This window comes from Urocampus carinirostris, chromosome 12, assembly GCF_059441175.1.
Source record: "Urocampus carinirostris isolate Australia breed hairy pipefish chromosome 12, RoL_Ucar_1.0, whole genome shotgun sequence".
Taxonomy (NCBI): domain Eukaryota; kingdom Metazoa; phylum Chordata; class Actinopteri; order Syngnathiformes; family Syngnathidae; genus Urocampus; species Urocampus carinirostris.
Genome location: NC_142360.1, coordinates 36197716 through 36213896, shown reverse-complemented (window position 1 = coordinate 36213896; position 16181 = coordinate 36197716). Strand labels below are relative to the sequence as shown.

The 16181-nt window shown below is 38.9% G+C and overlaps 1 protein-coding gene and 1 long non-coding RNA gene across 5 annotated transcripts; both read left to right on the top strand.

The window, feature by feature from the left end:
- The first annotated feature begins 488 nt into the window (after positions 1 to 488).
- On the top strand, positions 489 to 1892 carry LOC148355742 (uncharacterized). Its single transcript, XR_015852310.1, has 2 exons — positions 489 to 768; positions 1631 to 1892. It is a non-coding gene; the product is annotated as an uncharacterized LOC148355742 (long non-coding RNA).
- Positions 1893 to 2860: 968 nt separating this feature from the next.
- On the top strand, positions 2861 to 15039 carry mbd3b (methyl-CpG binding domain protein 3b). Of its 4 annotated transcripts, none has more exons than XM_088349754.1 (7): positions 2905 to 3014; positions 6823 to 6891; positions 8705 to 8864; positions 10459 to 10596; positions 11464 to 11554; positions 12199 to 12376; positions 14406 to 15039. In XM_088349754.1, the coding sequence occupies exons 1-7, from the start codon at positions 3001 to 3003 to the stop codon at positions 14557 to 14559; spliced, it is 804 nt and encodes a 267-aa protein (XP_088205880.1). In that variant the 5' UTR covers positions 2905 to 3000; the 3' UTR covers positions 14560 to 15039. The 4 variants fall into 4 exon arrangements, with proteins under 4 accessions (XP_088205881.1, XP_088205880.1, XP_088205882.1 ...); XM_088349756.1 differs by lacking the exon at positions 2905 to 3014 and adding an exon at positions 6193 to 6623; XM_088349755.1 differs by lacking the exon at positions 6823 to 6891 and having other exon boundaries at positions 2861 to 3014.
- Positions 15040 to 16181: the final 1142 nt, after the last annotated feature.

Below are 16181 nucleotides of genomic sequence, written 5' to 3'. Positions count from 1 at the left end.
GCTCCAAGCTTAAATGAGTTTTATATTCCTGAATTATATGGTTGGCTCACTTTGAGTATCTGTAGTTTGTATTGCTTTTTCATAAGTTTTTGTTGCAAGGCAATAAAGCAAAATTTATGGGTCAAACAATACACATTGTCCCTTTATAGTTTTAGTTGCATTTAAAAAATGAATAATATTACGACAGATAGGACAACCTCCGTGATGAAATGACAGACTCCGGTAGGGCTACCGACCCCCAGAGTGCCTCTCTTGAAATACATATGAATATAATTCATGTAGCAATAATTGTTCCATTTTTAAATAGAGATTTTACCTTTTTTCTATGTGTTGATTTTTTTTATTGTGTACATTGAAAGGAAAATAAAAACCAATTTATCAAAGGGGACTATGGTAGTTCTGGTATGTGTTCAAAATATATTCAGGCAAACGCAATGGACACCCGACGAACCTTGAAGAAATATTAGTCAGGCACGTGGTTTGGGCAGCTATGGGTCCTATCTAGCATAAGCACAAAATACTGAAACGCTCAGAATGGTCCAAATTTGCTAAATAAACTCTTCGGTGCCAAAAATGTCCTAATTGTACGAACGTGGTACGTTTACTCATCTTTATTGTATGTGATTTGTTTTCTTTTCGTGAGAAATACAAATATGAGTACGACTGTGTCTTGTGAACCATCAAGCTAGCTTAGCTTCTTAGTTTACATCGTACTGATTCAGCGTGCGTAGGTAATTGGCGCAAAAGCGATCGAGAATAACATCTGACGTAAGTATGATGTTCTTGGGTATTCCATAATTTGAGTTTTTATTTTATTTTTATCGGTAAATTGTATTTGCTGTAGATCTTTACATACCAAAGATGTATAAATTGATGCCTGAACCTTCGAACCTTATTTGGTCCAGGTTAGAAGTCGAGATCTGAATTAACCTTATAGAAATCATGTTCAAGTCCATTCTTGTTTCCATTAAACTACGTACAGTATTTAAAGGTACAGTGCGTGATAATTTAACCACCAGGTGCAATTGAAAACGAATGCTAAGAAACACAAAGAAGAAAACAAACTAGTGACTTAAAGTGACCTAAACACACTTTTTCCCTAGCCTTTCTTATAGAAAGACGAAAGGAAAAAGGCAGGATAAAAAGAAAAATTAAAAAAAAAAACTCACAAAAGGGGGAATATAAAGACAAATTTGATTAATGAAAAGGAAAACAAAAAATCCCCCCCAAAAAAGGAAAAAAATAGATTTAAAAAAAGATTTAAAAAAATAAAATAATGAACTAAGTGACTGAATATGAATCGAAATTTGAATCATAAACTAATGGAAGCCCCTTTCTCTCAAATTTTCTTTCTCTCTTTTCTTCATCTCTGTCTTTCTCTTCCCTCTATTTCTCTCACAACTTGAATCTGTATGCTGGGAGCATGGATGAATGGAATTTTTGATTTATCGCCAGTTTAATATGAGCTGACAACAATGCTGCCAGGAACCAGCTGGGATGCATTTTATCAAATAACTGTTACGATCTGTTACTTTATTATGATAGCCTATATAAAAAATAAACGTGTTAATTAAACACTATTATGCAGGAACACAGGTGTATATTCCTATGCTTGTCTTTTGATTGGTAGGTGGATTGATAAGGGTAGAATCCCGCGGCATTCCACTGTATCGGGGCCTGGATGATGATTGCTCTGGAGCCTGCAGATTTCTTCTTGGCTCTTGGAGTCACCCGAAGACCAGCATTTTCAGAGAAGAGGCTCTGAGCAGGAACATAAAGGGAAATCAAATCCTGTTTTTTGATAGCGTTGGTAGCATTAGCAATGCTAGTGACATTTATTGTTTGACCTGCAAATAAATATCTAAAAAAATATTTATTTATTTTAATGCAAATCTCTGGCTATATATTTCTGCTTTTTTTTTGCGTTGTTAGCATTGATAGCGGCATTTAATGTTTTGCATTGAAATTAATTGTTAAAACCCCAAAAAACTGTTATTTTTACGCGTGTTTCTTTTTTGGACGTATTTCTGCTGTCTTTCGCTTCCCTTTTTGCTAGCGTTGGTAGCTTTAGCATTGCTATCAAGTCAAGTCATGTTTATTTGTGACGCCCTTAATCACAAAGAGTCTCAAAGGGCTGCACAGACCACAGACTATTGCAAACTCCAGACTATTCTGACACCATCGCCTGATCTAAAACCAACATGAGGGCAGGAAAAAATTCAAAAACATGTCAAGTCTTGTTTATTTATTTGGCCCTTCATCTTAAGGAGTCTCAAAGGACTGCACAGACCACAGATTATTGCAAACTACATACTATTATGACACCATCCCGTGATCTAAAACCGACATGAGGGCAGGGGAAAAACTCAAAAACACTTCAAGTCATGTTAAAATTGTATACGCCTTAATCCCAAGAAGTCTCAAAGAGCTGTACAGACTATCATTACGCCATCCCCTGATCTAAAACTGTCATGAGGGTAAGGAAAAACTCAAAACCTCAACATAGGAAAATGAAGAAACCTTGAGAAGGGACCGCACATGAGGTCATCCCCCTTCCAGGATAACCAGGCTGCAGTGGATGTTAACATTTAATGTATTGAATGAAAAATTTAAATGTTATAGTGTATTGTCATTGGGTTTTTAGAATAACTCTGGTAACAATAGTATATTGAATGCCCAATATTATCCCGGGTATTCTAATCAATCAAATGTACCATGCATAATTGAGTAAACGTTTTTCCATTGATTGGGTTATTCTAAATATGGGTAAGTGTGAAGCGCATTGTAAAGCGCTTTGGGAGGTCTTCGGTGACTTGAAAAGCGCTATAGAAATGCAGCCCATTTAATCTCCCCCTCCCTCTCTCTTACGACACAATAGTCACGTTATCAAGCAGACGGCGAAATTTGCGTGGATAATTTCTCCAGTAGTAGAGGGGGGAGGAGGCCGAAAGGAGAAGGGATTTAATACAGCGATAGGAACAAAACCTCAGTGTCTCCAAGATGGATAAAAACGAGTAAGTAGAAAACGTGCGCGGCTTTTCAAACGGATTTATCGCAAAACGCGCTTTTACTGGATGCATAAATCGGAATGTTGATCATCGATCCGGCGAATTGCGTTTTTTTTCACCCGTACGTCCGTGCAAATAGTGATGCAGCGTGAATGTCGTTTTTGCACCGTCGCAATATTCGAAAATGTGTTTTTATTCCCCCCACGTCTGCGATCGGCGTGGGGTCGTAGCGGTGCGTGGATATTGTGCCATTTTGACAGATCCGCGTATGTTCAACCTGCACGCAGATCTCCGTACACGCGCTCGTGTTTCTATCCCCCGTGAAAAAACGAAACGTGCAATTCACGCCGGGTTAGAAAAATCCGCCTTGTTCATTCAAAATATACAAGAAAGAAAATGAGAGTGACAACAACGTTCGGCATTGTGGTGAAACGCCTCTCCGATTTCGTGAAACGACGTGGAACTTAAAAGCAAGAGTGAAGGTCGATATTCATGAACGCTTGGGGTGATTATTCTCTTCTAGACGTGCGAAATTTTTAGTCATTATTGACGTTTATTTGGAACATTAACGTTGCTTTCAGAGAACATTGTTGCTACCCGACACCGACATCAAGGTAAACAACAGTGACGGTGGTATTTCCGGAAATGTATTTCACAACAAAATATCACGCTCTGAGATTTCCTGTTACAGTAAACCCCTGCTATAGCTGAAGGGGGATTGCAAAGTGAAATTTGTGTTTTCTGGGATTTAAAACCTATGCTAAATAACTCATGTGTTCTGAAACCTCTGTACCCTAGATAAACATATTTAAAAAACGCATAAAGTAAGTACAATTCATATGTAACATATGTGTATATGATTAAATAACATAAAGAAATATAGTTGTAAGGGAAACATGAAATTTAAATGATTTTTGATGTGATGTGACTTGGGCTGGTACAGAAGAATTAGAGGGTGGATGCTAAGAGGAAGGAGATGGTCAAGTCAAGTCATGTTTATTTGTATAGCCCTTTATCAGCTATATGAAATATTTTTGTAGTAACGGAAATATGTAAAGCAAATTATGTAAAAATTAAATATGTAACATGGTTTACATATAATCTAAATGCCAAATGTGATTATATAAATATTAATGATATTGTAAACTTCATACTCAGGTAAAAAAACTAAACTGGAGCTAGATAACTGGCTAAAACCGTAAAAACAGCTCGATAGCATGCAAAAAATGTAAAAATCTAGGTATATAGCTTGCTAAATAGCTAAAAATGTACAAAGATAGCTAGATACATAGCTAAAAAAAATGCACATTTTTTGCTCATTCTCTTTATAAAACCCAATTACCCGATTTGAAGTTTTTTCGTACCACTAGGGGGCACTAAATACTACAGGCGGTCCCTTTAAAGACAAACACTGCTCCAAATGTTAGACTTTGAGCGCTCACCTCCATGACATCAAGGTTGATTGTGTCCAAGATTCTCCTTGGACAGAAATGAAATAGGCGTGTAATATTATTTTCTGTCTCTCCATAAGCAAAACTGAAATACCCTTAAGCAAATTTAAAAGTGTCGATAAAAATTGTTCAAACTTCATATTGTTAGAATATGATATAATGAAATTGCGAATGTATTTAATTGCTGTTAAAAGTGTCGATAAAAACTCATATTGTTGGGATATGATATAATGAAATTGTGTGTTTAATTGCTGTTAAAAATATCGGAAAAAAATGTTAAAACGTCATATTGTCAGATATAACGAAATTGTGAAAATGCTTAATTGCTGTTAAAATTGTCAAGAAAAAATGTTCAAACCTCATATTGTTTATTTGCTGTTAATAGTGTCAATAACATTCTTCAAACCAAAAACCCTTAAGCAAATTACTGCTTGAACATTGTTAAAGTTTTGATACTCAAGATAACAGGAAACAAGGCTAGTGGCATAAAAAATATAAAAAAGTTTGCACTAATTGAAGGGGCCCAAAGAATATTGCATGGTGTATTAAAATTAAAACTGATTTAAAATTTCTACTTGCAATGATTGCCCTTCCCTTAGATTTCCTTGCATTTTTCGCCATCTTATTTTTGATAATATCAAATCAAATGTATTTGTAAAGCACTTTCCAGGCAATAGATTTAAATAAATTGCCACTCAAAGTGCTTTATAAAAGCATTCAGCGTACAAGACAATAAAATCCCCGCTCCCTTGCCCACCCAACAACTCAAAACACATCATACGGACACGCACAATGGTTAAAATATAATAAAAACAAAATAAATTGTAATAGAAATTCAATTATGGCGAGGCACAGACTAACCATGTGAGGGAAAAGGACCTGAGGGAGATTCACCCACACTGTTAAGGGTGGCAGCAGTACCACCAATAGTCCTGTTGGTCAATCTGTTATGGCCATAAAACTTAGCGAGGGTAGCGATTCATGTGCAATCTTCGTGTTTCATGCTAATTGTAAGCTTTGTCTCCATGGTTATCATATTTTTGCCTCCTTCAAACAAAAACAGCCCATAGATGGAATCTCATACCTGGTACAATGGAATTAGAGGGTGGATGCCAAGAGGGAGGAGATGGTGTATTAAAATTTGTGCTTGTCATATAGTGGGGAAAATTTACTTCCCTCCAAAACAACTTTTTTTGAGGATGGAAAAACGTTATTTCCCCCAAATCGTATTAAAATATTTGGAGATATAGGTATAGAACACATCGGTGGTTCTCTAAGTCCTGTGCACCCCAACTGCAATAAAGTCCTCATATCAATCACTAAAATTATGCAATATGGTGCATACTAGATAAATGTGCTCATTTCAAAGTTTTTTCTCCTTCTAAAACAAGAAAATTGTTGTTTTCAGGACTGAATATGTAATATATAAATAAAATGATCTACCAAGCAATACAATTTTGTCTTTTTATTTACTAGTACACAATATTTGAGTCATAACTGTTATCGGCGTTCTATTTATGTGTTTGATTATCAGTTTAAATTACAAACTTTGTTAGGCGTGCGCTTTTATTTTGAAATCGGTTGTTTCAACTTTCTACCATTTTACTTGTATTTTTTCTCCTACTGGGGCTCCAACGTCCTTGAAGCTGTCTAAATTCTCGTTTCCCCCGCGGGTGAAGCCAAGATTCTCTGGATTTTATTCTGAAGTCTGTTTCGTTTTAACTTCCTGTCATGTTACTTTATTGTTTCTATTTTCCCCTTCAACGGTAGCCCGTGAAAATATTGGCCCGGTTTGAGTTCTCTTGTTTTCCTCGCGGAAGCAGCCGAGGGCTCGGCGAAGAAACGGGCGGGATTAATGGGTAGTGATGTGGCCGTCGGGACCGCGGCGGAGCGATCCGAGCAATCACAAAGCGCTGAGACGTTAGCTGGACAAAGTAGCGCCGACGGGCACGTCGCGTTCCGGGTGGCGCGGCGCGTGTTTATGCTATGATACACGCTAAGCTAACAACCTAAAAAATATCGTCTTTAGAAACATTTTACGCGCTAATGCGAGAATGGAGAAGAAAAGATGGGATTGTACTGCTCTGCCTAAGGGCTGGAAAATGGAAGAAGTGACCAGAAAGTCGGGTTTGTCCGCCGGGAAAAGCGACGTCTATTATTTTAGGTATTACTCCGAGGTGTGCTTCGACTTAACTTCTGATAAGTGTGTTCGCGGATGGATATACACACAGGACTATTTTGTTCAGACTGGCAGGGGTAAAGTTTATCAAGTCGTCAAAGGACTTTTCGTCCGTAAATGTTCCTGAATTCCCCCGTTTTGAGCAGAAGTGACCCAACAACGGCAGAATTTTGTTCTCCTTTAGCAGAGGAGACGAGCCAGATGAGGAACAGAGACAAGAAAGGGGGGAGGCGGGTCGGTTGTATAGTTTGTGGTAGGCCCACCAGCTTTGTCTTCTGTTTCCTGTGTTTTATGTGACGTCAGACGCACCGTGTGACGTTTTCGTGTGACGTCAGACGCATTGTGTGACGCATGAGTGACATGCACGATTGGGTTCCATTGTACTTCATATTTGTTGATTTTCATGTTTAACATGAAGGTTTGAAGGGTGTCAGAAAAATTCCCGGTCTGGGATTCCAAGAAAAGGGGCATCAATCTATTTTGAGGTGTGTATCTCAAAGTGAAAATAGCCTTGTAGTAGGGAACAGAAAACTGTGGTTATTGATAATATCTGCGTGACGTCACGCGCATCCTCGCATGTAAACAGTCGGCCATAGTAATTAATTAACGTCCATTCAGCTTAGGGAGCATTGCAACTTGTGTGCCCTCTTCGTATTTCTTAATAATCGTAAGCTCCGTTTCAATGGTTATCATGTTTTTGCTTCTCCCTTTAGAATCACCGTAAGCCTCAATCACGACAGTCTTTTCAAAGTACAAAAGAGAAAGGCATTGTGGAAGGTAGTACAGCCAATAGCAAATCAGCAACTTCATGAAGCAGTGACGCGCACCAATAGCAGAGCAGTATTTTACATGAAGTCGACCAATAAAAGATCAGCATCTTAGAGATGTAACGGCACACTCGCATAAACACTGCAAAGTTTAAATTTTCCACCTTTTTTGGGCATTCCATTTCCTGTTAAAGTCATATCATGGGAAAAATTCTGTTAAATTCTTATTCTGCACCATAAACTGAAAACAAAAAGCGGGAACGCCGTATTCTGGAGATCTATTGGATTTCAAGCCTCGTTAGACTATCTACAAATCACATTTCCAAGGAAATCACAATGACCCATCCCTCCAATTTTTGACAAGTCTTTAAAGACATTGAATGCATTATTTTTAAAAGAAGGCCTTCATTGACATAAAAAAGTATGAAAGTCTTAGAAATGTGAACACATTAATAAGATTTTTATTTTTTTGAACTAAGAACGTTTTGGAATTAAATTTAATGAGAATTGGACTATTGTTTTTTTGATGTCTCACAACACGCGGTAAGCTTTCTCTCCTGGCTTTGATCTCCGGCAAAACGAACATAAAATGCGACAGAAACAAAATGAAAATAAATCCAAACAGCTTGCCAACATAATTTTTGCCGTTCCATGTATTCCGTTACTTCCCAAGCCTGCACAAAATGTAGTCATTTTATTCATATTTAGTTTCTTTTGTCTTTTATTAGCATATTTGGTATTGGAGTCATCCAAAAGTAATTGAAAGTAATCCAGTTAAAGTAACCCTACCCAACCCTAGCCATCACTACTGAGTTACTTTCAGAACTGGTCGGCCTTTCAGGGGTTCTTAGTGGGTTACTTGGTTTCCCCGGGCACAATGTTGCTGACCCTTGTTTTAGTACTCTGTTTCTGCTATAATCCCTCCTCATGGAAGTCTTATAGTTCTTGTTTCTTAGTCCGACACATGATTTGTGTAAAAATATCTGGAAAATTGTTTCGGATTGAGACTCCTGTCCTTGAATTTTTCTGACACTTGTGTAGATTTTTAATTTGTCATGCTCTCTTTTTTTTCTCCAAAACATCTCCTCAAAAAAAAGAAATATGTTGTGGACATGTTCAGTGGCCATTAAGTCATGACATCTCGAATGCATCCTGAGTGCAAGGTTTCGATCGCCCATTCAAAAGTCGTGCCTGTTGCATGTCCGTCCGTGCGCCGTGTTCCGCCTTTGAATGTTCTGTGTCAAAGCCCCGTGGTCTTTTCAAGGACCCTCATGTTATTTTTCTGACCCGTGGCCGTAGTCCGTCTGGAAAGAAGTTTCGGAGCAAGCCTCAGCTGGCTCGTTACCTCGGCAACCAGATGGACCTGAGCTCCTTCGACTTCCGCACGGGGAAGATGCTGATGAGCAAGTTGAATAAAAACCGCCAGCGGATGCGTTACGACAACAACAACCAGAACAAGGTGAGCAAAACAAACGTCAACAAATGTGACCATACAATCACTGCCATCGACTGCTATAGAATTTGTGTTGTCCTCAGTGTAACTGATATCAACGTTGTGAAACATCGTATGCAACCAGATTAGACATGGCACTCTAGGGTCAAGCACGTAATATAGAGACGTTAAAGAGAAAAGACTACCTGGATGAATAGGCAAAACAATTAGTTAACCATACTTACAGCATAGTGTTTAGAAAAACGGGCCTTAGTAACAATAATAATGCAATTAAGAATAGTGCATCATAACAATAGTGCAATGAAAAGAAGTGCAATAACATTTAGCAGCAGCTAAATAGCAACAAAATACAATATTATATAAGGCTAGTGGGATGTTTAGACGTGTTCTAAGGGTTGGGGAGGGCGCCCATATGATGCGGCAGGGGTAAACCAGTGAAAGCTGTCGGGCCCTGCTGTGGAACAGAAGAGTGTATTGTGACATGGCCATTTTCTCGTGTCCCGTTTCATCCGTAGGGACGAAAGCATGACCAACTTGGGTGGCGAGGTGCTTAACTTGTTTGGGTGTTCGGGCATTTGGTCCAAAAATGTTTGTGTTTTTTTTTTTGCTACTTTTTCCCTTTTTTATTTTCTTTATTTTTGTATGTGTTTCTCTTGCTGTCGGTCACCCCTCTCGAGGGATATGACCAGGGTAGATAGATAAATAGATTTATACATATATATTTATTTCACAAATTCGTGCCATCGTATGTATTTTTTCACCGTTTAATTCGATAATAACAAATAAATAAACCCAAAATTGTCGCAAGATATGTTTTCAGTTTCGTGCGTTCGTTTAGGGTTGTGATAGCCCTGGTGCAGAATCTGTTTCTGAGCCAATTTGTCCTGTTTTGAGGTACCTGTAGCGCCTACCAGAGGGCAACAGGTGAAAAAAGTGGTGGCTGGGGTGGGAATTTCTTATATATCGCAAGCTGGCAATGTCTTTTAGACTGGGCAGAGAGAAGCCGATGATCTTATGTGCTGTGTTGATTACTCCTTGTATGTTTTTGCCGTGCTCCTAGCATTCCACATGGTAGAGGTAAGATCTGGCCTAGAAAAATCCATCCCGTGAGGGTATAAAAGGCCGAATAAGCCCAAGCCCAACGGATCAATTTGAGTTATAAAGTCAAGACAAAAAAAAATCATTTTTGACATTTTATTCGGCTTCGAAGTGCACAGCATGCACGATAACCCAACTACCTCAAAAATGTACTATCTGCCATTTCTAAAAATGAACGGCTTGTCGGAGACTGCAAAAAAAATCACCCATCCAAGGTTGTCAGGGGAGTGTGCATGCTGCGCAGATCTTCTACGAAGAAAAAGAAACATAGAACACATAACGAGTGGCTAATTGAAAAATCGTCAAGAAAGGGAAGCCCGGCCCAGCCCGACTTCATGATTGACATTTTATGGCCGAATCTTGGGCTGGGTTTGAGTCCGGGCTCAAGTTCTTACCTCTACCACACGGTGATGCCTTATGCCAGGTATAGACGTCAAGCTTCAGTTTTTCGTTTAAATAGGCTATGGTGTATAAGATTCTTATTTGCCACTTTTTTCTGTAGGGTAAACCGGACCTGAACACGTCACTTCCGGTCAGACAAACCGCCTCCATCTTTAAACAGCCCGTTACCAAGGTTACCAACCATCCCAGCAACAAAGTCAAGACAGATCCACAGAAAGCTGTGGACCAGCCCCGGCAGGTAAGCTTCAGAACATTATTGCTCGTCAGAAACTGTTCACTTACCAATTATTTAGCTTAAAGCTCCAATGTCAATATTTGACCACTAGCTGGGAGTGTGTTGTCTGGAGCGAGCAAAGGCCACAGCTCACAGTGTGGTGGCATCCTGCTAGGCCAGGGATGTCAAACTCATTTTAATTCTGGGGCCACACAATAGAATGAACATTCTCTCAGGGGCCGGACTAGTAGATTAGAGGGAAAGAAAAAAAGAGAGAAAGAAATAAGAGAGAGAGGGAGAGAAGTAAAAAGTGTGGGACAAAGAAAGGGAGAGAGAGAGAAAAGAGAGAGTGTGGGAAACAAAAGAGATACAAAGAGAAAGAATGAGAGAGGGGGAAAGAAAGAAATCCAGAGAGAAGGGGAAAGCATGCAAGAGAAAGAAAAGAGAGAGAGAATGGGAGGAAGAGAGAGAGCGATAGAAATACATGTACAACGTTTTTGAGAGGCACCTGGCTTTGGCAGCATCAAGTGGACACATTTCAACCTGCAGCTCGCTTTTCTCTTGCGCTTCTCCAAGCGTCGTCTCGCGGGCCTGATCCGGCCTGCGAGCCGCCTGTTTCACACCCCTGTGCTAGACAAACATAGTGGCAGTCTTAGTGGGGATTCCACTGTTTAAAAGAAATACTAATTTTTTGATGTATATTTTTTTTATATATATAAAAATAAACATTGGTATGACAGTTCATGTATTTTTGTCTCGTACTCAAATTATTTTTTTTTAATTGAATCATGTTTTTTTTTGTACCACTAGGAGGCACTCAATATTACACACTGTCACTTAAAAAAATGAACATTAATAATAATATTGATTTATCTATGGTTATATTTCTAGCTATTTTGGGAGAAGAAGCTCGGCGGTCTGAACGCATACGACATCGCAGAAGAATTGGTGAAAACGATGGAGCTGCCCAAAGGTCTTCAAGGTATAAATCTAGTGAAAGCTAGAGCTATTGTTGGTGATAGGAATGAGTGGAGAGGTGTTGTAAAAGGATACTGGGATGTTTGGACATGTTCTAAGGGATGGGCAGGGCACCTGTATGATGCGGCAGGGGTAAACCATTGAAAGATGTCGAATAGAATAGTGTGTTGTCACCCTGACCCGATTGACATGGCCGCTTTCTTGTGTCCCGTTTCATCTGGAGGGATGAAAGCATGACCAACTTGGGTGCAGAGGTGCCTAACTTGTTTGGGTGTTTAGGCATTTGGGTTGGCCATGGTCCAAACATTTTTGTGTGTGGTTTTTGCTATTTTTTTCCCCTTTTTTGTTTTCTTTGTTATTGTATGTGTTTGTCTTGCTGTCGGTCACCCCTCTCGAGGGATATGACCAGGGTAGATAGATAGATTAAATCATTTAACGTCACACAGTGAAATAAAATGCGCTAAAAACTTTGATTTTCTCTGGAAATTCTGTCTTTAAATATATGGTATGACTCTCAAAAATAAAATAAAACATTTTGCTATTATGGCTCTCTGGATCCATAAGGTGCACCGGGTTACAAGGTGCACTCTCACATTTAGACCTTATATATACTATACATGTATACAAATTTTATACATTTTTTTGCAGGCGTGGGTCCAGGTTGCACGGACAAAACGCTCCTGTCCGCCATTGCCAGCGCACTCCACACCAGCGCCGCCCCCATCACCGGGCAGCTGTCGGCCGCTGTGGAGAAGAACCCCGGCGTTTGGCTCAACACCACGCAACCGCTCTGCAAGGCCTTCATAGTCACCGACGAGGACATCAGGTTAAGTTTCGTCCTATGAAGAGTAGGGCTGCAACTAACAACTAATACATTAGTCGAATAACTAGATAATTATTCTTTTTTTAGAATAAAATTTAGCATGAGGTTGTGTAGAAAATGATGATAAACACAAGAAAAATGGGTACAATAAAAAAAAAAATAATCTTGAATATACTGCGGATTCGCACACAAATGTAATAAAAATGCCCTATCTAAGACCAATCGGGCGCAGTGCTCAGTCAGTGAAGATATAAATCCATGAATAAAACTTTGTTCATTTTTTTAGGGACAGACCAATGAATAATCAATGAATATCAAGTAAACCTTTTTTAATCGCTGTAAAACAAGAATAGTCTCATTAGCAGCAGTAGAACAGTAAAGAAAATAAATGCATTTTGCAGTGTCTGAAACTCATTAGAAAAAGTTAGCTGACACCAGGGCAGACAACTCTAAAAACTAGCCTGCCCTGCCATAAAGTTGCCTGCCCCGTTTTTCACAACTTGAAAGACAATAAGGCGACTCATCCCAAGAAAACCCATTGTTTCAAAGTATGAAGGATTGATAATCAAAATATATAACAGAACAACACTTAAAAATTAAGTTTATTATTAATCTACTTATAACATTGATTGCATGTATATGAGATCGCTGTTCTCCATCTGCCATCAGTGTATACCTGTATTGACTCATCTTCATTCATGCAATGTTTGCGTTGCGTCGTCTGCTACAAGCCATGTGAACTCCTCTTTTCACAATGCTTTTAATGTACGTTTACGTTTTGTAGCGTCATCAATTTTGTTAGCTTCTTTTGAATCTTCTGGGGCTGAGGTTTTGGCTTGATTCCTAACCACTTATCCATTTTTCTTGTGTTCTCTAAGCGTCTACTTTGGAAAATGATGTGCAAGTGCACGACCTTATAAGGCTTGGGAAAGTCCGGAAGCACGAAGTTATTTGATGCATGCTTCTCAATGGCTGCAGAGTATGCAAATTGCCAAACGAACCGAAACTTCCAAACCGAACGAAGATTTGTGAAGTATATTCAGTGGTAACTAAAGTCTTTGACAAAAGAACAACAGTTTGAAATGAAACGGCTTTAACAACTGACGTTAGTCGCTTTTAACAGTTTCAAACACCAGCATTTGTTCTTTGGACGACGTGCAGTTCATTTCAACTACGTTTATCAGGTAGTCTGGCATAACACTCAAGCTCTCTTTTATAGTGAAATACAGTAATCCCTCGGTTATCGCGGTTAATGGGGACCAAAACCACCCGCGAAAAGTGAAAATCCGCGAAGTAGCGACGCCTCTTCAAAAATGCTTAAAAAAAAAATGTATATATACATTTTTTTTTTTTTAGACCCGCGAACCTCTGAACACGCGAACGTGATACCGCAAAGTAGCGAGGTCCCACTGTATACTCATATATAATGTACGATGCATGTCATCAAAACGGTATTGGCTTGAATGTTACTTGAAACTTACCGAGGCGAGTCAGACTCTTTCGTTCAACTGTCCAACGTGCTCTTCAAATGTCCGTGTGTCACCTAGGCACCGCCATGATATGCAGTCTTTTTTGCCAACTTTGGAAGTGGTCTTCCCTTTTGCTGTCTCCAGGTTAAAATGCTCCCAAACTTAAGAAGTTAAGAAGTATGCGTACTTGAGGTTTCTGTATGTGTATGTTACCGCGAGAGGCACTCATAAATGTAAATGGTCTGCATTTATAAAGCGCTTTTCAAGTCAAGCGCTTTACAATGCGCTTCACACTTTTCCCTTTTATACACTAACCGATAACAGTGTCAGCCATGCAACGCAACTACCTGCTATCGGGGGCATTAAGCATTAGATTCAGTGTCTTGCCCAAGAACACTTCGACATATAACTCTGAGGAGCCGGGAATCGAACCCGTGACCTCTTGATCCTAAGATGAGCGCTTTACCTCTGCTCTTCATTGTTGTTGCAGCCCTAATGAAGGGTTTTCATCAGCACTCGCGCAAAGTTTTGACCGTTTTCTGGGTGTGTTTTTGGTCCTCTAGGAAGCAAGAGGAGCTGGTGTACAGCGTGAGGAAACGTCTGGAGGAGGCGCTCATGGCTGACATGTTAGCACACGTGGAGGAAGCGGCGGCGGGCGGCGAAGGCGATGCGGTCAAGGACGAAGGCAACGGAAGCGAAGACATGGAGAGTGTATAGCGCAGGCTCGACTGGCACTCTTGATTTCTATTTTCCTATGTCTTCATCCTCAAGAGTTTGGACAAGCCGACTTGACAACTGACTCAACTGCGATGTCCGCTTCAGCCACTAGATGGCAGCAACTTGAGAAATCGTCCCCTCAGCCAAAACAAGTGACACAATATAAAACGTTTTGCTAAAGTGTCACAATCAGTGTTGGAAAATAGGAACATTTTTACAGTACATTTCGGAGTATTTTTTTCCTTATTGTTGACAGACATGTCAATAACATCAGTGTTAAGTCATCATTGTTGTAGCTTTTTTTTAAATGCACTTCACCGTGACTTCCTCAAGTGTCAAATTCATGCTCACCTCACTAATATATGATGGGAGATTTTTTCAATCCTTCTTAATGTTTATCGTTGGTAAATATTATCAGCAAGTTGAATGCTGAAAGGAAATTTGATTGTATTGTTGAATAAAACTCAATGCCAAAATTTATATTTTGACTTATGGGTTCATGAAAGGAATAATGGTTTAAGAGTTTTGATGCCTGACATTCCTGATCTAGCTATCTGATTAATTTACCAGCACACTTAAGGGAAATGTGGTCGCATATGTGAGTGAAAAGAGAATATTGTTACTGCATTATAGTTAAATGTACACCTGTACTACGCAATTCGATTATTCTACCAGAATACTTGGATAATTTAATCGCATATGCAAGACAATTGGTTCCAAGTGTTGCAAGTTGCAGCATTTTATTTAAACACTTGTGCTGTAAAATTTGATTCATTTACCAGCACACTTGATAAAACTTGGTCGCATAAGTATATTAGTCAAAGTGGTGTAATAAAAAGAGGATAATTGAATTTTTAGAATTATCCAGCCCAAAAACGAAAATGTCGCATTTGTGAGTAAATTGGTCAAAAGTTGCGAGATTTAAATGAGTATTCTATGGCAGCATTACATTTAAATGTGCCCTTGTCCTGCGAAATTCCTTATATTTACCAGCACACTAAACAAAGTCAATGCGGTCGCATATGTGAGTAAATCAGTCAAAAAATGTCACGTGATTGAAAAAGGATTATTCTAGCAGCATTTAATTTAGATGTACATTTGCCCAGTGCAATTGTATTAATCTACCAGTACACTTAAAAAAGTAAATGTGGTTGCATATGTGAGTAAAATAGTCAAAATTGTTGCAAGATTGAAAAGAGATTATTGTAGCAGCATTTAATTTAGAAAGACATTTGTGCCATGTAATTGTATTAATTTACCAGTACACTTAATAGAGTAAATGTGGTCTCATGTGAGTAAATTGGTCATAATTGTTGCGAGATTGAAATGAGATAATTGTAGCAGCAATTAATTTAGATGTACATCTGCGCAATGCAATTGCATTATTTTACCAGCACACTTAATAGAGTAAATGTGGTCTCATGTGAGTAAATTGGTCAAAAATGTTGCGAGATTGAAGATAATTGTAGCAGCATTCAATTTAAATGTACACTCGCGCTGTGGAATTCCATACATATACCAGCACACAAAATGAAGTAAATGTGGTCGCATATGTGAGTAAAATTAGTCAAAAGTGTCGCGAGATTAAAAATAGGTAATTGTAGCAGCAATTAATTTAGATG